We start from the raw sequence: 23783 nt of genomic DNA, 5'->3' as shown, positions 1-23783 counted from the left end.
TCAACAACAAGTTGCTGGATGATCAACAGCCTCCCGTGTTCCCTGTGCCTTGTAACCTGCTGATCGTGATTCCCTGTTGCCGACCCGGACTGTCTGACGTTGTTTCTCCTGGCTCCTGACCCCTTGGCTTACTCCTGGTTTCCTGCTGTCTGCTCCTATACTTGACCTCGGCTTGGCTCTTGACTTCTCTACAGCATACTCCCAGTCTGTTCCTGTTTGCATCCTGCTACTGCCTGGCTTGCCAAAGTGTTCCGGACCTGCTTGGAACTTCACAACAAGCTTTGTTCCTGCTTCCATCTGGTCATCCCAACCGGCAACCCGTGCAACTTCGGGCACAGCACTCCCTGTCCCACTTCCAGGGGTGCTCTGCACCTAGCCGCAAGGGGGAGCCCTCTCTACACTCCGGCTTCGGATCAGGTACGTGACAGTGGGTCATCAAGGCGATACCCAATAATGTTTCCATGGCAGAATGTTTTCCCAAACTCCTCGAATGTGAAACACTTTGGATTTATGCCTTAAACATTCGCTCACTCTGCTTTCGTTATTTATTATAATTTATGTTAATATGCATTGGCGAGTCCTTTACTTTTTATGGTTGATATACACATTTTTATCCCTATTACATATTCTGACATATTTTCTATATCATTTTTTCTATATCTATTATTTGTGGGCATTGTTCTTGTCTTTATATATCCCAGTATTGCAAAATGTTTATTTTTATTTAACCATTTTCCACTAGTAGTACCCTCCATTTCTTAATATTGTTAATTACTGTGTTTCTATTTATTGTGCATCAAGTGATCTACTCCCCTATTTTTAGAACCAATTCGCCATAGATGGGCTCCGCAAATATAATGTTCTTGTCACTTGTAACATGGCGTCAAAAAGTTTCATCTATTTGGTCTACACCAAGATAGTACCTTAATGCACTTCCTAATTGATCTCCACAAATATGGTGTTCTTATCTCCCCCAACTCCCCGAAGCTGTCTGTTCATCCCTTGTTAAATGACACCCTAAAACTTCCTTTTTTTGTCTCCATCAAAATGGTGTCTTCATGCCCCTTCTATTTCGGCTCCATCAAAATGCCAGCACCGTGTTTACCTCTCCTAAATTGTCACCCGGAGCCTATTAGTTGTGAAGTCTTTAAGTGTAAGGCAGGTTTATGAAAGGGGCAGAAACACCTCAAAATGTGTTGCCATGTCCCCTTTGATGTTCTCATCTCATTCTGGTGCCCTGCTTTAACCCTAATGATCTCCGTGTGGTCCACAGTGGCTCTTCAGTTTCCTGGCAAGAGGCTACCTGCATGAAGAAGTGCTTGGACTGGCAGGGGCTGCCATCTAGTGGAAATGTATTACAGTACATGCTGGATCATGCACTGTAAGTGCATATTATCTTCGTTTTTATAAGAGTAAAAAAACTACTACACTAAAGCCTCGTACACATGCAACGATTGTTGGCCGACCGATCGGCCGTCTTTTGTCCAGTGTTGTTGTGTTGGTTGAAATGTGCTCTAGACTTGCACTGGACTTTTGTTGGCCAACAAAAACCAACTTCAGAAGTGACGTCATGTGATTACTTTCCGTGTGTTTTTTCTCCTCTGAGCATGCCCAGTCTTGCTCATCAGATTTTTGTCTGCCGAAATCTGTACTGACTGACGAAAAATTGGCCTTTGTGGTGACGGCCAACAAAATTTTTATAGCATGCACACCAGATTTTGTTCGGCCGAAAAGTCGCAGTCGGTTGTCGGAAGCATCATACTAACAAGCCGACAATCGGCCGATCGGACGTTGGCCGAACATTCACGGCCAACAATCGTTGCGTGTGTACGAGGCTTTAGTCAGTGAAGCTCTTGCAGATGGCCTTTTGGTTGCAGTAATTACTATGCCCAGAGTTCTTGGACACTTCTACTACATCTCCAGCTGAAAGCCTGATCCTATTCCTGCTAAAATATGTAAATTTGTTATTTTTTTTAAGGTGAACTTAGATTGAAAATACTATACATTCCATTTAGGTAGTTACAGGATTGCCTGTGGTCTGCATGCAAGATATAAGGGTGAAGGTGCAATATCTAAATTAGGTAATGCGAGCACAGAACATTTGTTTTTTTGTGTTTAACAAGTTCGGCTCTAGAGCTAATTGTTTAACCACTTTACGTCTAGCCATGTAGACCTATGTCGGCTGACTTTGCGTGGTTGTACCGGGGTGATGCCTCTAGCTAGAGGCATCATCCCAGTACCGTTTTTTTTAGAGCCAGTGGTCAGCTTTCCGGCAGTAATGACTGATGTGGCTCGGGAGCCGCTCGATCGTTACCCCGGCGAGCGGGAGGGGACGTCTCCCCCTCCCGCCGCTTTCCCCGGCTTTGCCCGGGTCTCCCGTCCCACCGTGCCTACCTTAGGCAGATGTTGTGGCAGAGTTCTTAAATCACTCTAACTGGTAAGTGGCAACAACAAGGAAGTTTGTATCCTATGGCCTGAATATCTGATATTCTTCTTCCTGATGTAATGGCAGTGAGGAAAACTGCTTTCTTCATTATATTCCAATACAGGGTTGCTTGCTCCCCTGAGAAAGGAGGTTGGGGCATCTGTAATACTACCTACAAGTCCCACGGAGGAACAAATTACTCAATGAGTACGAGGACGAACTCAACTGCAAGCCTTCAAAAATTGATGTACTAACTGCTGGGTAGCCCATCTTACCCCTGACAAGGCTGAAAGGGCTGAGATATGGACTCTGAGTGTGTTTGCCTGTAGGCCTATCTCAAGACCTTCTTGAAGGAATTCCAATACCTGTACTTCCCGTGGTGCTAATGAATCCTCTGGACTCGGCGACGGTGGCAAACTTCTCCCATATCCTCTAATAGGTATTGTTTGTCATACCGCTCTTGCAAGTTTTCAATAACTGAGACTGAGCAACCTGCCTTTCCTAACCTTTGCCTCTCAATCTCCGGCCACAAGATGGAGCTTGTTGGAGGAGGTCCGGTATCCCCGGTAGTAGGATTGGGGGTTCCAACGCCAAAGCCTATAGTAGTGATAACACACACACACACATCATAGGTTGAACTAGATGGACTGATGTCTTTTTTCAACCTCACTAACTATGTAACAATGTAATAACCACGGCCTGTGGGGCCGACAGGGAATAATTGCTATCACTACCCCTGGGGGTTTGCTTATTCTGTTGAGTAACCTGGGAATTAGAGGTATTGGTGGGAATACACATGCTAGGGTACAGATCCATTCAGAGCTGGGTGCATTCACTGCTTCCGCCTGTGGGAACTTTGCCCTGACTAGTAAACATCTGCATTTCTTGTTGGCCGTGGATGCCATTAAGTTGAGGTTTGGATGACCCCACTAACTGCAAATTCATTGGAAGACTGGTTCAATGTCTATTCATTGTTGTCCAACATTTTGTGGCTCAGTGAACCCGCTAAGTAGTTCTGTAGGGCTGGAATGTAAATGGCTGATAGACTTGACACATTTTGCTAAGCCCAGTTCACAATAGGGGCGAGAGTTCCGCTAGGAGTGCTCGACTCTGCATTCCCCCTTGGCAGTGTACATAGGCAACTGCTGCCTTGTTGTCCATCTGGAGCATTACACTGGCCCCTTTGACTTGCTTTTAGAACTTGGAAGGCTGCCTTAAGCTCTAATACATTGGAGACTTCCTTCTGTCTGCTCCTCCACTGACCTTGGGCTAGATGCCCATTGCAATGTGCTCCCTGGCCTACCACTGATGCATCCAATGTGATCACTACTGGTGTCGGTGGATTGGGTTGGTGGCAATTCTACAAATTGGTTGGTTTCTGCCACCCATCGAGGGAATGCCTCATCGCTGGTGATAGTCTGATCCATTGTCGCGTGGAGCGGCTCTTCCATTGTCTCAGGAATTCCACTTAAAAGGTCCTCATCTGCCAGTGGGCTCACTTTACCCTGGGTTCATGGCCACTAGTGATCCCAACAGCCTGAAGCATTGGGAGGCCATGAGGTATGAAAGTGTCGATAGCTTTTCCAGTTGAGAGACAAGAGTGTGTGCCTTCTCTGAAGGGAGTTCTGCCGTATCTAGGATTATTAAGAAGAAGCTCTCGCGCTTAGTGCATGTGAAAAAACTAAAATTTAAGTGGAAAATATTAAATTACCCACTCAAATATTGCTGCAGTTGTATAAATCAATAAATGTAAGTAAAGTGTAAATCAAGCCACACCAACTGCGCATACCTGTGTACCAGGCAAAAAATAAATAGTAATCAGAAAAAGTGCATAAAGTATGATAACATTCAATATCACATAAAAAAACACAATTATAAATCAATATATGTGCTTGGAAACATAAATCTGTGATCCGGTGTTATTAGACTCCGTGCTGTGTAAAGGGTCACTCAGGGTTCCACCACCACTGTGATTCACTCCCCTTCAGCCAGAACACTCACCCCACAATATGGCCCACCATAAATGGTTAAGGCAAAAAGCGCTGTAAATGTATGCAGTTCTGCCTCTAATATGCACTCCTTAATCAGCTCTTCTTCATTTAAATATTTAGGTGCTATAGTTTCTTCTAATCCTAAAACATACACGTTATTAAATGTGGATCCATTTATTGTTAAATTTCAGGCTCAGTTAGTGGTGTAGTCTTCCTTTGTTCACAGCTAGTAGATCCAACCTCATCCACAGGAGGTTTAAAATCTTGTCTTATTTGAATTTTTAAAATTTTCAGATTCCATCACTTCCTGTAGATCCTCTCTCAGCATTCACTTCTTGTAGGCCATCTCCCAGAAGCCTTTACAGGTATCTAGGATTGCCCCCAGAAACAACACGGCATGGGCACTGGTGGACTTAGCCTGCGCAACATGGCTATGACCGGGAGTAGCACCTCGGAGACGTTGACAAGCCGAATGGTAGGCAGACGAATTGAAAATGGTATTCCATTATCAAAAGCGTAAGTATTCGTGACATTGTTGGTGAACTGGGACATGTAAGTAAGCATCTTTCAAATCTAAAGATAGCATCCACGCCCCCTGTCTGATGGTTTGTATGACCGACTGCAGTGACTCCATCCCAAAGCTTTGCAATTGGATGTACTTGTTCATCTTCCATAGGTCTAATAGTGGTCTTAAATCACCTATTTTTTTCTTTAATAAGAAAAGAGGAGAATAGAATCCTTGATGTCTTTCCCACATAGAGACTGATTGTATGGCTCTTTTTTGTAAGAGCGATTGGACATATTCGAAGATTATTTTTATCTTCTGTTGACACTGAGGGAGCTTCATGTGGGTAAAGTAGGGCACTTCCAGGGGGGCCACAAATTCCCAGTGATGACCTTCCCAGAATACCTTTATGACACAAGGGTCCTGATTTGCTCCAACCAGACCTGCGCAAAGCGGCATAGTCAGGTACCAACTGGGCCAGTCTGGATGCAGAGATCTTCCTTATATTAATTGTAAATAGCAACCCTAACTCTCTGAATTAAATCTTAACACAGAAGAATGGAAGAGACTTGATTCAATGAACACTGTGTGAATGTCTGTAGGTTCAGTCTGCACATAAATAAAGAAAAGGCCTTGAGGACAATGTCACTTAAAACAAAGGGTGGCCCCTTCCCTGGAATGAACCATATATAAGGAAGAGGACACTATCCAGAAGAAGCTACGCAAGCACGTAGCGAAACACATTGACGTCACTCACGTGTCATGGACTTTGACAATGGAAGCTCGAGCTAACACTCTGTACCAAGGGAAGGATTGTATATTGGACCATCAATACTTCTTCGTTGGCGCCAATAGAAGTAAGTCCAGCGGACCGACAGAGGGCAGTGGAACCTGCCTGGGATCGATGTCCATGAGTCTTGGACATCCTGTGGGCTGCACGGTGATATCACGGAACTAAGTTGAAACAGACTGGATGAGCTGGGGCTAATAGACTGCCAGTAACACCCCACGCTGACTACACTTTCATTGGATCAATCCCAGCATTGGGTCAGGTGTGGTAAGATCAACTCGCTCTCTAATAAGATAGTTCCCACTGTCTACCAGCAACCTGGGAACGGGGTCGGGTATGCCTGACCTTAGCAGGGACCACTACTCCATCATCAGAGCTATCTACAGATTTGAATACTGAGCCTGGTTCTGACAGTGAGGCTTCCCTATTTTTCTCATCTGTCATGCTCAGCATCATGTAGGCCTCTTCACTAGTGTACCTCTGTTTGGACATTTTTGCCAATACATTTACAGGTACCTAGTGAGACTCACAGGTAAAAAAGCACCTGGTTATCAACTGTTGTCAAAAAATGTAACTGCTAGCGCTAGCAGAGATCAGGCGTTGTTTTTCCCAAAGATTTTTAGCAGTATAAATTAGGGATCGACCAATTATCGGCAACACCGATATATCGGGGGCCGATATGCACTTATATATATAAATATATATATATATATACAGATATATCGGAATCGGCCCCGGAAGTTACTGATATTGCCAATATTGTCGTGACGTCATTGCATATGTTGCGCTGCAAATGTTCTGCCCTCTAAGACCACCTCCCACACCTGCACGGCGTACACATGACGTCATTCTCCGTGCGCTGCACACGTTCTGTCTTCTAAGACCACCTCCCACTCCTCGGACAGTCTCGTGTGCAGCCAGCTGCAGTCCAGTCACGGTGCTCACGGTGCCAGCCAGCCACCCACAGGCCCTGGCTTCAGCCACCCACCCACCACAGGGTGCTAGCCAGCCACAGCAGGGTGCCAGCCGCCAGCCACCCACCCCACAACAGGGTGCCAGCAGCCAGCCACCCACCCCACAACAGGGTTCCAGCAAGCCAGCCACCCACAGGTGACACCAAGCCAGCCATCCGCCACCACACAGTGTTCCAGCAAGCCAGCCACCCACAACAGGCTAGGGTGAGTGACACCAGGCCAGCCACCCACAACAGGGTGACACCAAGCCAGCCACCCACCACAGTGTTCCAACAAGCCAGGCACTGCCACCTACAACTGGGTGACACCAGCCAGCCACCCACCACAGTGTTCCAGCAAGCCAGCCACCCACCAACCACAGTGTTCCAGTAAGCCAGCCACCCACAACAGGGTGACACCAAGCCAGCCAGCCACCCACCACAGTGTTCCAGCAAGCCAGCCACCCACCACAGTGTTCTAGCAAGCCAGCCACCCGCCTCAGTGTTCCAGCAAGCCAGCCACCCACCACAGTGTTCCAGCAAGCCAACCACCCACCACAGTGTTCAAGCAAGCCAGCCAGCCACCACAGTGTTCCAGCAAGCCAGGCAGCCACCCACAACATGGTGACACCATGCCAGCCACCCACCACAGTTTTCCAGCAAGCCAGCCACCTACAACAGGGTGACACCAAGCCACCCACCCACCACAGTGTTCCAGCAAGCCAGCCACCCACAACAGGGTGACACCAAGCCAGCCAGCCACCCATCACAGGGTTCCAGCAAGCCAGCCACCCACAACAGGGTGACACCAAGCCAGCCACCCACCACAGTGTTCCAGAAAGCCAGCCACCCACCACAGTGTTCCAGCAAGCCAGCCACCTACAACAGGGTGACACCAAGCCAGCCACCCACCCACCACAGTGTTCCAGCAAGCCAGCCACCAACAACAGGGTGACACCAAGCTACCCACACTGCCAGGCGTCAGCCACTGACCCAAAACAGGGTCCCAGCAAGCCACCCACACTGCCAGGCATCAGCCACTAACCCACAACAGGGTGACAGCAGCCATCCACCCCACAACAGGGTGCTAGCCAGCCACCCACACTGCCAGGCGTCAGCCACCAACCCACAACAGGGTGACAGCAGCCAGCCACCCCACAACAGGGTGCCAGCCAGCCACCCACACTGCCAGGCATCAGCCACCAACCCACAACAGGGTGACAGCAGCCAGCAACCCCACAACAGGGTGCCAGCCAGCCACCCACACTGCCAGGCGTCAGCCACCAACCCACAACAGGGTGACAGCAGCCAGCCACCCCACAGCAGGGTGCTGGCCAGCCACCCACACTGCCAGGCATCAGCCACCAACCCACAACAGGGTGACAGCAGCTAGCCACCCCACAACAGGGTGCCAGCAAGCCACCCACACTGCCAGGCATCAACCACCAACCCAAAACAGGGTGCCAGCAAGCCACCGACACTGCCAGGCGTCAGCCACTGACCGGCCCACAAAGGGGTGCCAGCAAGCCACCCACAGAAGGGCAGGGTGCCAGCAGCCAGCCAGCCATTTTTTTAACTTTATTGTCTCTTTCAAATTGCAATGGAGATGGATGAGGACAGAAAAAGTAAAAGTGGGGTCTGGGACTATTTCTCGTCTCAGCCATCTCCAGGAAAAGTAGCATTGTGCAACACATGCACAAACAATATAAGCATGGGATCAGTAACGGCAAAAAACAGAAATACATCAAATCTTTGGGCCCATCTAAGAGTTCCTCATATTCAATGATATCATGCGGCACAGAAAAAACAAAATGAATATCAATGTGTTTTTTAAATACCTCCTCCACTATCCCAGGCAACAATAACAGATATGTTTCAGAAAAAAAATAGGTTTCACTGTCTAGATTCAGATGAAAGATCCCAACTGCTGGACAGAATAATTAAAGAGATGATGGTCACTGATAACCAGCCAATGGTGTCTGACTCAGGATTTAAGCGGTTGATGTCCATACTTGAGCCAAGGTACACACTGAAGAGTGAGAAGTATTATCGAACCGAAATGCTGGGAAAGATTCACAAAAAGGTCGTTGAGAAAGTAAAGGCTATGCTGCAACCAGAGAATGCTGGCAACTCACTCTCATTCACGACTGACTGCTGATCAGGACATACAGAGTCAGAGTCACTAATGACTAATGATTCTTACATGCCACTTCATTGACAGCAGATGGACAAAAAAGGCAATTGGTGTTGAATACAAAAGTGATGCAAGGATCCCACACTGAGTACAGTAGAGAAATGTTTCTAGGCATGCTTGAAGACTGGGGAATCAACAAAGACCGAGTGATGCTTGTGCTACTTCGAGACAGTGGAGCAAACATGCGGAAAGGAATGAGGGTTGCTGATATGTCAGACCTCAGTGTCATGACACACAGCACCCTCCAACTTTCAAATGATGGTCTGTCAAGCCAAAGAGCTTTGATTGATATATGTTTTGAGAAGCATATAGAGATTAAAAATGTTGTGCTTGCAAGTCTTTTGAATCCTCGATACAAGAACCATGCTTTCTCTTCTGATGATGTATTGGCCAAGGCAAAACAATGGCTGACAGAAGATATTCAACAGGAGGTGCAGGAGGTTCCTGCCAAAAAGACAAGTCCAGAACAGCTTTTTTATAATCTGAAAGAGCAGAATGCTGCAAAAACTGAAAAATGTCCACAAATACGACAACGAACAGAAGAGAATCTTCTTCATCATGGTCGAATTGATCAGGACATTTTCAGTGTTTTATTGGGGCCTCATGCGGAGGATTCAATTTCTTCTGAATCTGCAATAATGAGCCTGGATGATGAACTTCATCTCTATTTGAAGGATCCAGTAATTGACAGAAGAATTGGTGAATCTCTTCAGTGGTGGAAAATGAGGCACGCTACAAAAGACTTGCTTCCCAAGCTAGAAGATACCTCTCTCTCTCTGCTCCTCTGTCCTCCTCTCCTCCTGTACCAAGTGAGTATGTTAATGAAGTGACAGCATTATATGAACAAAACAGAAGCAGTTTAACAGGTGACCATGGACATGCTGAAATGTTATGCTTTCTGCAGTATAATATTGTTCTACTTAACTAGGAGTATTGAAAAGTGTAGTAGTAGTACTACTAGTCCACTTTAATACACTGTCTAGCTTTTGTCTAGCTTTTTTCTAGCAGTTTTGCACTGACTGCAGTAGTTGCAGTGAGTGCACTACTGCAGCAGTAGTCCTCTGACTCCAGTCCAATCCACTGTCTAGCTGTTGCCTAGCTTTTTTTCTAGCAGTTTTGCACTGACTGCAGTAGTTGCAGTGAGTGCACTATTTCAGCAGTAGTCCACTGACTCCAGTCCAATCCACTGTCTAGCTGTTGCCTAGCTTTTTTTCTAGTAGTTTTGCACTGACTGCTGTAGTTGCAGTGAGTGCACTACTGCTGTGGTAGTCCACTGACTCCAGTCCAATCCACTGTCTAGCTGTTGCCTAGCTATTTTTCTAGCAGTTTTGCACTGACTGCAGTAGTTGCAGTGAGCGCACTACTGCAGTGGTAGTCCACTGACTCCAGTCCAATTTACTGTCTAGCTGTTGCCTTGCTTTTTTTCTAGCAGTTTTGCACTCACTGCAGTAAATCATTGCATGAGTGCACTAATGCAACGGTAGTCCACTGACTCAATCCACTGTCTAGCTGTTTGTCTAGATTTTTTTCTAGCAGTTTTGCACTGACTGCACTGCAGTAGTGATTTAAAATTATTGCAGTGAGTGAGTGCACTACTGCAGCAGTTTATGCATCATTCACAATCAGATGATGTCAATTTCTGATGTCCCTGCAAGTGCAGTTTTCCTATCAGTTTTCATGCAGTTAATGTGTGAGGAATGAGCCCTTAGCCTCCGTTCACACTAGGACGCTCCGACTTAGGGGGTGACCTGTGAAGTCGCGTGCAACTCGACTTCGGCGCGACTTGCACGGACTTCATAGAATGAATGTCTATACAAGTTGCCTCCAGGTCGCCCCGAAGTAGTACAGGACCCTTTTTCTAAGTCGGAGCGACTTGTGTCGCTCCTATTAGAACGGCTCCTGTACTACACAGTGGGAGCGTGAGGACCGCGACTTGTCACGCTGACAAGTCGCCTGACAAGTCGGATCGATGTGAGTGCGGTCTAAATGTTAAAAATGTTAATAAATAAACATTAACATGTTCAGTAACAGATTTGTGGCGAGATTTGTGTTTATTTTGCAAAATTTTTAATGTACAAAAATATCGGCCAATATCGGTATGCGATCGCCAAAATATTGGTATCGGTATCGGCAACGAAAAACCGATATCAGTCGATTACTAGTATAAATGTTTGCCTAGATTTATGAAGAAAAATTACTTATTTGCAAAATCTTATATTTGAAACTAAAAAAAGTGTTTTGTTTTTTTTTTTTCAAAATTTTTGATATTTTTTACTTATATTACAAAAAATAAATAAATAAAACAACCCAGTAGTGATTAAATACCACCAAAAAGAAATCCTATTTGTGTGAAAAGTTTGTTTAGCATGACTGAGTAATTATAATTCAAAATATGACAGCACTAAAAGCTGAAAATTGGTCAGGGCAGGAAGGGGGTAAAAGTGCCCTGTACTGAAGTAGTTAAATGTATCTACAACAGTATAGGAATATTAATATATAACAATGTTTTGTTGCCTGTTGTTGTGCAGTATATTATTAAACATTAATACTAAAGTACGCTGTGCACAGTAGGATATCACCGTTATCTTAGATAAAACTCCTAAAACTTTTATATTTATCTGAGATAATTACAAGTTCTTGAACATAAACCAACATTATTCATATTAATGCTCCTTTAAGTATCTTCCTTTAAATAAAGCAAGTTGAACATCACACCACTGATTAAAACTTAATTAAAAACGTCAGATGATAAAACTGGCATCTTGAGCAGATTGGTTCCTGTATGATTTATCAAAGGAAGACAAGTCTATCTCTCCCTTGTGGGTGTAAGTAACAATGCTTTTGAGGTGAGTACTGGGACAAGAGAGAAAGGCTGACAAACTAACTTTTCTTGGCATATCACGACTGCTTTTGGAAATAAGGTTACTGTGAGACTAAATGCAAACGAAAGCAACGGAACAAGGAAATCCATTTTGAGGAAAGAACTGAAAGATTTGAAGGAAATGAGGTATGATCTTGTCTTACCATTGATGGTGACCTTTTTGAGGGGTTTTAATTGTAAACTGTATCACAATGGATCCCCAAAGACTAGGAAATTCTGTCAATCTCAATTTTTGAGAGACAATGGAGAATATCAAAAAATGTCTTATGAAGCTTACTAAAGAATTTTGGAAACAAGACTTCAAAGGGAACAACAGCTGATAGAGGACAAGACAGGCAAGTTCAGCCATGGTTGTGGTAACCAGGGTCTTATATCCTCTATAACATAAAGCTCACAGAAGGCAGAAAGGGCTTATGTAGAGGAACTTTGTTTTCCTTTGACGTGCATTTCAAACTCACATCAAATGAAGGTTAGTAGATCCCCACTGACTTCAGTGTAGCAGTGTAGCATGTGCTATTGAGGTTCATTTGCATTGCATACAAAGCAGGTAAAATGCAGCTTTTCTTTTCAAATGCAGTGTTTTACATATAAACCCATTTAAGCAGTGCTGCTTTCAAATGGAAAAGGATGTGTTTGACATGAAAGTTAATCTGCATGAACCATAAAGCACAACTGTTCACGCTTAACTTTTGGTATCCCATGCTTGACATGCTATGAGATGCTATGAGATGTGTAGTAATCATAAAAGGACATTACACACAGGGGCGAACGTATAGGGGTCGCAAGAGTCGCCATCGCGCTCAGGCCCCCTGTATGCCTATATAGAAGAAGCGACAAGGGTGGCTGAGACCGAGTTCCCTGATCCTCAGCCAAACTGTAAATTGGCACTGTGGGAGCTCGTCTCACTGTTCAGACCTAAGAAAGTGGAAGCACAGTGTGTGTTGTGCTCTCTGATTCCCCCTTCAATGCAATATCTGGTGTGTGTGTGTTTATATATGTGTGTGCACCTGTGCATTTATATTTGTGTGTGTGTGTGTGCATGTATGTGTACATGTGTGTGTTTATATGCTCATATTACTTTTCAGAGGCATTTGACAGTCAGTAAAAAGGCAATATATTGCCTCCTCACCCCCAGTTTTACACCCTAAATGCATCATCACTATGCTGCAACTGCGTGCAATGCACACAGTTGCGGGATGGTTGTAGTGCAGCCCCATTCACCTGGTGTCCACCCCCTGCTTCTGCAGCTACAGGGTGAACAGTTGCGGGTGGTAAAAACACAGCTAAAACATGTGATTTTACCACCCCTCAACCTCACATGTGAACAAGTCCTTGGTCCACATCTGTGCAGTTGTGTGCTGCGTATAGGCAGCCTATGTATTTCAATGGGCCGCCCCACAGAAACACAGGGAAAAAGTTCCCTTATCTTTTTTTTTCTTTATATGTGCTGCACCAAAAATGCACCATGTTTGCCAATGCGTAGGGGTACCATTAAGAATGAATGACACCTCTGCATGTTTGTCTGCGTGTCAGGAACATGTGCAATTCTGCGCGTATTCTGTGACACAGAGTAATGTGAACCAAGCCTTAGACTGGGGGCCTCCAGACTGAAAATACTTTCAAGGGCGCCCTGACTGGAAAAAGACTGAGAAACATCGGCATAGAGGAACACATCTCTACATTTTCCTCCTGCAGCCGCTGAATGCCTGTGGGAGAGGAGGAGAATCGGGGGGGGGGGGGGGAGAGATCAGTTTCATTATATGTAGCTACCCCCCCAGCTGCTCCTTTGCAGCTTCTTTCTACTGCCTCCCTGTGTGCTCTCCAGCCCCCCCCTCTGGTCTCGGGGAACCCCTGCTAAAAAATAAAAATTTACAACTCATGACACATTAGTGTGACAGTCAATGGGAAGAATGCTCCTTACTCTTGTCATCATTGGGAAGAATTACCCCCTTACAGATAGCTAAAATAAACAATGGTGTCATTGGGAACTTATCTGAGAGGTAGAAATTGTGCATTGCTCAAGGAACCCCCTAACAACCTCAGGAGGAACCCTGGTTGAGAAACCCTGAGTTAGACGGTTCTGAATATGCGTAGGTCAAAGACTATGCATTGAAATATGTGGTGTATCACAGATTTGTATATTGGCAAAGACCTTGTGTCAGGGACATACATTCTATCACAGAGTTTTCATCTTATTGTACTAAAACAGAATTATTTGCAAAGCACTTTATTATAAGAGAAAAATCAAAATGTATCATTCTCATGTGTGATCTAAGTAGTCTTTTCATTTTATAGGATCTATACACATTCTGGTTCTTTGTTGTCAATTTCTTTGAACATTCTTTTGTCTGTAATCAAAAACACATTGCTTGCCAAGGTTTTCATAGCATGATATTGCAGAATGCTTTTGTCAATATGAAAACTATTACTGTGCAACACAATTGGTGCCTGTATACAATTGTTGCAAAGTAGTAGGAGAAAACATTTGAAAAGTATTGCTACAAATATTTTTCATAATAATAATATAAAATGCACAGTTGAACATATTTGCCTCATGCTTCAATACATGCTGTATAGATATCATAAAAGACATGTTTTGATTTTGTTTTGTTTTTTGAAAACGTAAATAGGTTTTAAGGCTTGAGTTCAACTTGAAGTTTAAAATCATAAATGCACAATTTTTGCAGGTAACCCAAAGTGCATTTATTAATTTTAATTTAATTTATACTATTTTTTTTTACACATGAGTCTGCAAAGGATATTCGCCACTATGGACCCAGCATTAGCTAGATTTCCGACTTCGACCTGGGGCATGTGGGTGGCCTATGGGTGGGGTGGACTACTAGCCTGGGGTGAGGTATATAAAGAGGAGACAAATTTCAGGCAGTTCTTGACTGCCATTATTTGTTCCACCCAAAAGTAATGTAAGTTCAGAGGTAAGTTCAGCTCTTTGGTGTGTTCTGTAAGGAGGATCTGGGATGGATTGCCACAGAATGGGATCGTAGGCAGTATTTTATATTCGCCTGGACATAACAAAATAAACAAACTTTTAATTTAAAATAATTATTTGGAAATAAAATTGGCCGCAGCTTTATTATTGGTAAAAACATTAATAGATATTAAACCATAAATTCAAATCATATACCAAGAACAAGAAATAAAGAAAACAGTTCAGCCACTACTAAGACTTGAACCATCATAAAATATAGGATGATAACATATAATTAACAAAACTGTCCCCTCTTAAGTTAGCAGACGAGGGACCACACCACATAAAAGGCCGCGACAAAGGGAAGGGGGGGGGGGCGGGAAGTGCTGCTGGCGGTCTTCTTCCAATGACTCTCAAAAACCCTGGGGAGCTGTTCCTATTTATAGGGGTCCTGGAATTGGGATAACTGAAACTGGATTGGATTATTAAACTAACCAACGTTATGTAAGTTAATAACTGAATTTTTTGCTCTGACTATTATAACTGCCATGATCCCATAAGGAAAAGTGAGGCCTATACAGGCATACCCTCCTTTTCCTCCCATGGGATTGTAGGCAGTATTTTATATTCGCCTGGACACAACAAAATACAAAATAAACTAAATTTAAAATATTTATTCGGAAATAAAATTGGCCGCGGCTTTATTATTGGTAAAACATTAATAGATATTAAACCATAAATAAATTCAAATCATATACCAAGAACAAGAAATAAAGAAAACAGTTCAGCCACTATGACTCGAACCGTCATAAAATATAGGATAATAACATATAATTAACAAAACTGTCCCCACAAGACAGGAGGGGCTACAAAAAAAGGCACCCTACCTGTCACCCACACCCCCAGCACACGGCCCTCTCTATACAAGACTGAAAAGCCAAATTGAATATGTTCAGGCCAATAGCCGATAAATGAACTCCATTGGATCTGTAAATACCCTGAACCCTCCCCCCCCCCTTCAAGATCAACATGTCTATAGGAAAGAACAAAAAAGGGGGCAAAAATTTAGAGACTGCCCTGGTAATCCTCTTGCGAACTTTGTCAAACGGTTTTAACGTGGCAGAGTCCAACCACCTCAACCTAGGAACTATTTCTGAAAAGATAATAATCAAATTAGGGGAAGACATCTTAATATGATGAATAGAACTTTTGTTTTAAAAAATTAAATCCAAAGTTTGAAGCTGGCCCACATCATTGCCACCCAAATGGATGATTAGAATGTGAGGCGCAGGCCAACATAAATGCAGCTTACTAAATTCAAAAAGCAACTCATCCCAAACCATACCTCTACGTCCAAACCCAAAAAAAATTGAAATATTCAAAATTCAGACCCAAATTGGTACCGTAAGATCTAGAGGCAGTACGATGATGAGCCCAATACACGTAAGAGTGTCCAATGATCCAGACCACTCTAGGATAACCTACAAATAATCAGACAAGAAGGTTAGGACAGTGACGGTATCACTGTATCTCACCACCTTGTAATTCCTTAATCCCCAATAGTTGAAGAATCCCTAATTCGCCAAATAAGAAATCGCTGGTATCGCTGAATAATTCCACACATGAGCAAGAGCTGAATGCTTGAATGCCTTTACTGGAAGCAACCACAGGCATTTAAAACTACAATTTCTTTTATCCCCTGCCCCCATGCAAGGGAGACACCCACAACAAATACACATTAACCAATAACACAAAGGTTACAATCCACATAAAATCCTCCCTTCTGTCTGGGATGTAATTATGGTAAACAATGCTTAACATAATTATCACAGGCAGGAAAAATGCAGTTCTACCCACATGCTGTAACTTTAAAACTATACATCCAATCTTTATACAAATACATATTCACAATCAATCCATTCAGGGGGACAACCTATTAAACAATGGCACAAATCGGACCAGAGGTTCCAAAGTTAGTACCAGTCTCTTTAGCCTGGGTGTACACATGGCTTGTCTGCCCAAAACCAGTTCTACACAGTCTTTTGTCCTGGAGACAACTGAGAAGTGAATCCTCAATATAGTCTTTTAAGCAGAGAGAGGAAACATGCGGACAGACATAGAAGGGCATCCTTCACAAGGACGAACATACAATTTAAAAGCATCAGATTTCCATCTACCCAAAGTTTTAATGCCAGCGGAAGCTTTTGAAGGTTTTTGATCACCGTCCCTATTTAAATCGTATTTGGGGTTGGTACCTCAGGCCATAAAAATATGGGGACTTTAAGGGCAAAGTAATAAATACTAATATAGGTACAAAATGGTAAAATAAGACATGTTGTTCTGTCTCAGCATCAATTGTACCTGTGACCTCCTTGTAGACACCCAGTCTGTAAGTGTGTGCAGCAGGTTGAATGATGGCTTTAACAGATAGTTTACTCAATGAATAAAGACTCCAGAGGTGTTCTCCAATGCTTCTTTATGCTTCAAGTTAGCAAAGGCATAAACATAGAGACTTTTCCATAGGTAAATTTCCAATGAAGTTACACAGCTTCCACACTCTGCAGTCTCCTCATAACAACTAAACAAAATGGGAGTTACAGCAGGAAAATGGAGGATGGGAGAAACCATCTAGCCAGAAACAGCAGGGGAGCAAGGAAGATACCAATAACATAGCATAACATAACATGTAATAACAACTGCTAGACAGTTTAAGCTGCGTGGCAGCACACTCCCCGCCTGGTATCGTGAGATACCACTACACAATTATTTTCCATAAACATACAATTAACATTGCATACAGTAGAATGCTATGTAGCCCTCTTCTCTAAGCTAACTATGCTAGAGGTCTAAGTGACTCCTACACATAACACTGAATCAGAATTTTTGGAAGCAGGCATAATTAGGACTGTCTCAGTGACTGGTCTCAGGAAGGTTTTTGAGCTGCCGTCCTTTACAATCCTGACTTCCACACTTCGGACCTTTCCATCATCACTAACAATGGCCTTTGTAATAACTCCAACTGGCCACTGGATCCGATTGGTTTGCTTGTCTTTTAGAAGAACCAGGTCCCCTTCCTTTAAGTTAGGCTTCTGGGTTTGCCACTTTTTACGTCCTTAAAGAAGTGTGAGGTATTCCCTCCTCCATCTGTCCCAGAAACAATCTGCAAGGTATTGAGCGTATCTCCATTGACGTTTATATATGTCCTTTTCATCAAAGATGCTCTTTGGCGCTGGGATCTGTCCAATTTTCCTGCTCAATAATGCAGCTGGAGTTAAAACAGTTGGACATTCTGGGTCTGTGGATACAGCTGTCAGCGGTCTTGAGTTGATTATTGCTGCGACCTCAGCAAGGAATGTAGTAAGTACTTCATAGGTAAGACGTGAAGAACTCACATCAAGCAACATAGAATCCACTATGCACCTTGCCATCCCAATCATACGTTCCCATGCTCCGCCCATGTGTGAAGCGTGTGGTGGGTTGAATTTCCACTGGTTTGCAGTGGCGGAGAAGGTGGCCCTTGGAGGTGGCTCTGTCTGAGAAGCTCGCTCCCGCAGGGGTTTGTTAATGCTCTGGGACGCTCTCTCACTATAATTGAACTGGTTGGTCAGTTTTCTCTCCTTCTGTTTCCTGGATGGTATTTCCTCACTTTCTGTCCATTCTTCACTAGCCTGAGCATCAGACTTCCCATCTGTAATTTTTTCTCCCGGCTCTGTGGAGTCGTTGGTCTGAGTCTCTTCAATGACTTCCAACTTCGCCATCTGTCGCCGCGCTTCATCAGAGTCTTCTTGTAACATGTTTCCATCCAGGGAGAAGCGTACGGCCAGCTGGTCCACGATGCTAATGGGTTTGTAGGCCCATTCCTTAAAACTGTACCTCACAATGTTCTGGGGGGCATGAGGGTTGTTTGCAGTCAGGATACGAGTGAATTCCTCCTTAAGTTCAGCCTCGCTGAGTTCCAGCTGGTCCGGAGGCTTAACCAGAGTCTTGGCCTGCATCCATTCATTAGCTCCATCCCCCATATTTGTGGAGTCATCTTCATCCTCCAAATTTCTTCTTGAGCAGATGTTGGAACTCAATGCTACAACTTTAGGCCGGATTTCCGGATCAGTATCTGGATCCTCCAGGTGGAAATCAATATCTTCTTCTGAGTTTGTAGAAGACTGGTCCATTAAAAACTTGGGTCCTAAAAACCAAATGGTTTGTGTGAGGACAACTGCTGGCACTAAAATCTTCTGCATGAATGCTAGAAAGTGCTCTCGCTTCTCAGGTTTGTTACGGAGAGTTTTCTTCAGTGCAGCAAATCTGGTTAAAGCTTGTTCTCGATTGTTAGGGAGAGTAAGCCTTGGTACTCGGAAGGGTAATGGAGCTACCCAACTGTTGGAATTGTCCTTGAAGAACTCTTCATCCATAATCTTGATGAACTCCTTGTCTTCGACTGAAGGGGCAATCTTGTTGTCATCACAAGTAGTCTGGTACACTGAATCACCGAAGTCCTTTTGAGAAGTGAGCTTGCAGTTAATGCTTTGGAGTGCTTGATATGGAACTTTGTTCTTAAAATCAAGTCTTCCCTTCACATAATAGTGCGATGGACATTTCATCAATTGACAGGTAACATTAGTTTTGTAGGAAGCTACATCCAAGAGCTTGTGAGATTGGTCTAAACAGACTTCTCCTATTATCACCCATCCAAGATCAAGTTTCTGGGCCTGAGGAGCATCATCTGGACCGTTACATAACTCTCTTATTTTATGAACTCTAGGAATGTCTCTCCCTAGTAGAATCAAAATCTTAACATCCTTGTTAAGTGGTGGAATGTAGTTAGCAATGTGACTCAAATGAGGGTGATGATGTGCAACCTCTGGTGTGGGGATTTCTTCTCTGTTGTTTGGTAGTTGATCACATTCGATTAGAGTTGGAAGAGGAAACTCTGTGTCCTCATAGTCTGATGCAACTATGAAGCCATGGGCTCTTCTTCCAGAAGTATTGACCTTTCCTGCACATGTCTGCAAGGTATAGGACCAAGTCTCTCCTTGAATGTTGAATAGGTCAAAGAATTCTGTACTGGCCAATGAGCGATTGCTCTGATCATCGAGTATGGCATACATTTTTATGGATTTTTGTGGACATCCTTCAGGAAAAACTCTTACAAGACATATCTTGCTATGAAGCCCTTCTCCACATACCTCTGTACACCTTGTGGTTACAGGGTCGGCATATTGCTCAGTTCTCTCCCCGCCATCATCTGATGTAGTCTTGGGGTTGCTGCCGGGTGAAGGTTTCCTTTTGAACAGGTCTGAATTAAGAGCGTCCACATGTTTGGCACTGTTGCAGAGAGAGCATCTGATGGCGATCTTACAGTCTCTAGCTAAATGATCGGAGGATGCACAACACTTAAAACAGATATTATGCACTTTGAGAAATTACTTGCGTTCTTCAATAGGCTTGTCCTTAAATGCACGACATTTGGAGAGAGAGTGTGGCGCATTATGAATAGGACACTGTTGATTAAGATTGCTTGCTTTAATGTCTGTAGCTAAGACGTTGGATGCTATTGCAGTCTTCCTCACGGCAATAGGATGCCTTAACTCCTTGAATTTACTGTTGGTGGCAATACCCCTTGAAGTACTTAAAGGAATGGTGGTTGTATCTGGATAGAAGAAGCTTGGGTCATTCTTGGATCTTGCAACCTTCCGCACGAACTCTGAAAAATAAGAAAAGGGAGGGAAGGAAACACGATGCTCATACTTATACTTTGATCCTACACTAGTCCACTTTACCTGAAGATGACTAGGCAACTTTGCTACAATAGGATTTACGCCCTGAGCAGTGTCTAAATAGCTAAGACCTGGTAAACTAGGATCTAACTTAGCAATTTCAAGTTCATGAAGGAGGTCACCTAACTCTCTAAGCTTATGATTGTCCTTAACAGGGATTTTAGGAAAGTCGTTTAGTCTCTGTAATAAGGCAGATTCAATGACTTCGGGGCTCCCATAGTCTTGTTCTAGACGTTCCCAGGCAGCATCAAGGCCTGCTTTAAAGTTATAAATGTAGACAGATTTAAGTCTCTTTACTTGTTCTGAAGATTGACGCCCCAACCACTTTATTAGTAAGTCAAGTTCTGCTTGAGGTTCAATGTCCAAGTTCTTGGTTACCGCCTTAAATGTAGATCTCCAACTCCTGTAGTTCTCTGGGCGGTCATCAAATCTAGACAGTCCAGTTGTAATCAACTCTCGTCGAATCATATACTTGCTGAACTCTGCAATGTCAGTGCTTTCAGTTTTTAAAGCCACAGGGGGTACTGATGGTGCGCCGTCTTGGACCATGGTTGGTATATGATGTTGGCTGGTAGGTAGAGAGGGTTTAATCTAGGTAAGGGTCTGTCGTCTGAAGGTCTCGGAGCATTTGAAGTTAAAGAGAGCTGTATCAAAGGGGGTATAGAGTTCATTCTGTAGTCTTCTGCTGTGCCCTTGTAATCTCTATGCACATAGGGTTGTGGTGGCACATGAGCTGCGTAGGTTGATTCACTTGATTTTGTGACGTGCGGTTGTTGAGGAGGGTCTCTGATAGTAGGTGTGTCTAGTTGACCAGCTTGCTTTGGCGACACATTGCCTTCTGATCCACTTGCTGGATGATTATGAGAAGAATCTCCAACTGTAGGTGGGACTGTATTGTCGTGGTTCTGAGTTAGGACAAACTGTAGGGTCCTTTCAACAGGGTCTTGACAAGCAGGCAAGCTGGTACAAGCTGCTCCTTCTTCTTCCAATAGGGCTTGTTCCAAGACAGATAACTCTGCTAAAGCTACTTCCTTTTCTCTGTTCTTCTGAAGAATTTCTAGCTGAGCCTCTGTTTCTGCTTGTATTCTTGCCTGAATGTGTTTAGCTTCTGCTTCCTTACATTTAGCTTCTGCTTCCTTGCATTTAGCTTCTGCCTTGATGGCTGCTTCTTTTTCAGAGCAGGCGACTTGAACCTGGGCTACTGCAACCTTTTGGCGAGCTTTGAGTATTTGGTCGCTCAGTATTGACCTTATAGAGCAGGACCGCAATGACTTAGAAGAAGATTTATGATATGAGCGGGCAGACCTAGAAGATTTTCCTGAGTGTCTGGAAGAAGCAGAGTTACAGGATGTAGTTTCATGTAGCTGTGCCAATCTACCTTCTATCTGTGCCTTTGCTTCAAGATATGTGCTATGCCTCTGCTGGTCATTAGAAGTAAAGTCCTTTAATTCCAATGCAGCTTCCTCTATGTTGGAATGGGACAATAGGGAATAGTACTTCTCAGAAAGTCTTTTATAATTCTCAAATGCCTTCTTAACCCTTGAGAGAGCAGTGTTCAATTGCTCAGAATTGTTGCTAGTTTCATTAGTGGCTGTTATACAACTTAAAGTCTTTTCCCATAATGCAGTCAGGTTACTAGATGTTTCTTCCTTACTTGCTTCATAAACCTCCCTTGCCTTCAAGGATGGATGAGGGGCTCTGACAGGACGAGCAGAATGAAGTAAGGAGTCTGCTTTATCTTGACTAAATGCAGGTAATTCTGTGAGATCTCTGTCAGACATAATAAGTACTGTATTTCTGGTGTCTTGTTAGAAATCTGCCAGAGCTCAGCTCTGTAAGTAGTGACTTCTGTTATTAAGCAGGCTGGCTGAGGTGCTGGGTATTTGATACAATAGCTAGCTATTGCTGGAACTAGTTCAAACTGGATCATCGCAGAAGGCTGTAACAGTAATGAAGCATTCAGTAGGTGTCTGGTTTCATATGCAGAGTAATGCTTCTGGTGACTGCAGGTAACACACAGGCAAGTGGGTACTCACGTTTCTGAAGATGGAAATTTACTTTCTGAAGCTGCAGAACCTTGGAAATTTACTTCAAGTACTTCTTGGAAATGTACTTTCTGAAGCTGCAGAGATAACTGTGTGATGGATTTTTGGAAATTTACTTTTCTTAAGCTGCAGAGATACCTGTGATGGATTCTTCATGGAAATTTACTGTTCTGTCTCAGCATCAATTGTACCTGTGACCTCCTTGTAGACCCCCAGTCTGTAAGTGTGTGCAGCAGGTTGAATGATGGCTTTAACAGATAGTTTACTCAATGAATAAAGACTCCAGAGGTGTTCTCCAATGCTTCTTTATGCTTCAAGTTAGCAAAGGCATAAACATAGAGACTTTTCCATAGGTAAATTTCCAATGAAGTTACACAGCTTCCACACTCTGCAGTCTCCTCATAACAACTAAACAAAATGGGAGTTACAGCAGGAAAATGGAGGATGGGAGAAACCATCTAGCCAGAAACAGCAGGGGTGCAAGGAAGATACCAATAACATAGCATAACATAACATGTAATAACAACTGCTAGACAGTTAAAGCTGCGGGGCAGCACACATGTATTTACTGTCTTTTGTAAAGAAATGCATATACACAGTATATCAAATATTGTGAGGGGTTATAGACCCCGGGTGAAGAAATGTGATTTAGTTCAGAAGGTAGTGACAGGTGTGAAAATTTGTGACTATTTTAGGATAATTCTCTATCAAGTCAGAGAGTTTCTCCTGCGTTTGTGTCCCAACGCGTTTCGGCTCTCAGTCGAGCTTTTGTCAAGGGTGATAGTCACAGATTCTGCAATGATTATACAGATATATTATGTTAGTAGTCTAGTAGTAAATACCACTGATTTTATTAAAATGTGGTATAAAAAAGAAGATATAAATACATACATCAATTATTTTCTTTCCATGTGTGATAGTATTGATCCCTCTGGAGCAACGAGAACCCGAGCCGTATAGCCTGAAAGGTATGGTACTTGTTAGGGTGGGTATGTTTGTTCAATTGATGTGTGAGTATAGTTTATAGAGGGAACTTACGGTCCATGCTACTATTAGAGGCAGCCACTGGTTCAATCTCTACTGCTGGTTTTGTCCCATCAATGTGTCCTCTAGTGTGTACTGTATTGGCCCCTGATTGGATCCTGGTACGTCCAATCTGTGGGTATAGGTCTGTTCAGGGTTAGATATCATATTGTTTATGTTGACATATGTCAATTTAATTAGTTCAAAGAACTTTTGGTATGATTTTTACCTGGAAAGGTTTCTCTATCTATATATATATATATATATAAAGAGT

At 43.5% G+C, this 23783-nt stretch overlaps 1 protein-coding gene across 1 annotated transcript; it reads right to left on the bottom strand.

Moving 5' to 3' along the window:
• Positions 1–2420: 2420 nt before the first annotated feature.
• On the bottom strand, positions 2421–22222 carry LOC309555627 (uncharacterized protein; the record flags this gene model as incomplete). The annotated part of the gene is made up of 5 exons (XM_082257670.1): positions 2421–2597; positions 4427–4557; positions 16071–16148; positions 21409–21502; positions 21602–22222. 5 exons carry the CDS (start codon positions 22220–22222, stop codon positions 2421–2423), a joined length of 1101 nt encoding a protein of 366 aa, XP_082113796.1.
• Between the last annotated feature and the right edge of the window lie 1561 nt (positions 22223–23783).

Source organism: Pelophylax lessonae, assembly GCF_965119305.1.
Source record: "Pelophylax lessonae genome assembly, chromosome: 5".
Classification (NCBI taxonomy): Eukaryota; Metazoa; Chordata; class Amphibia; order Anura; family Ranidae; genus Pelophylax; species Pelophylax lessonae.
The sequence above is the reverse complement of the archived record's forward strand: the minus strand, read 5'-3'. Positions and strand labels throughout refer to the sequence as shown.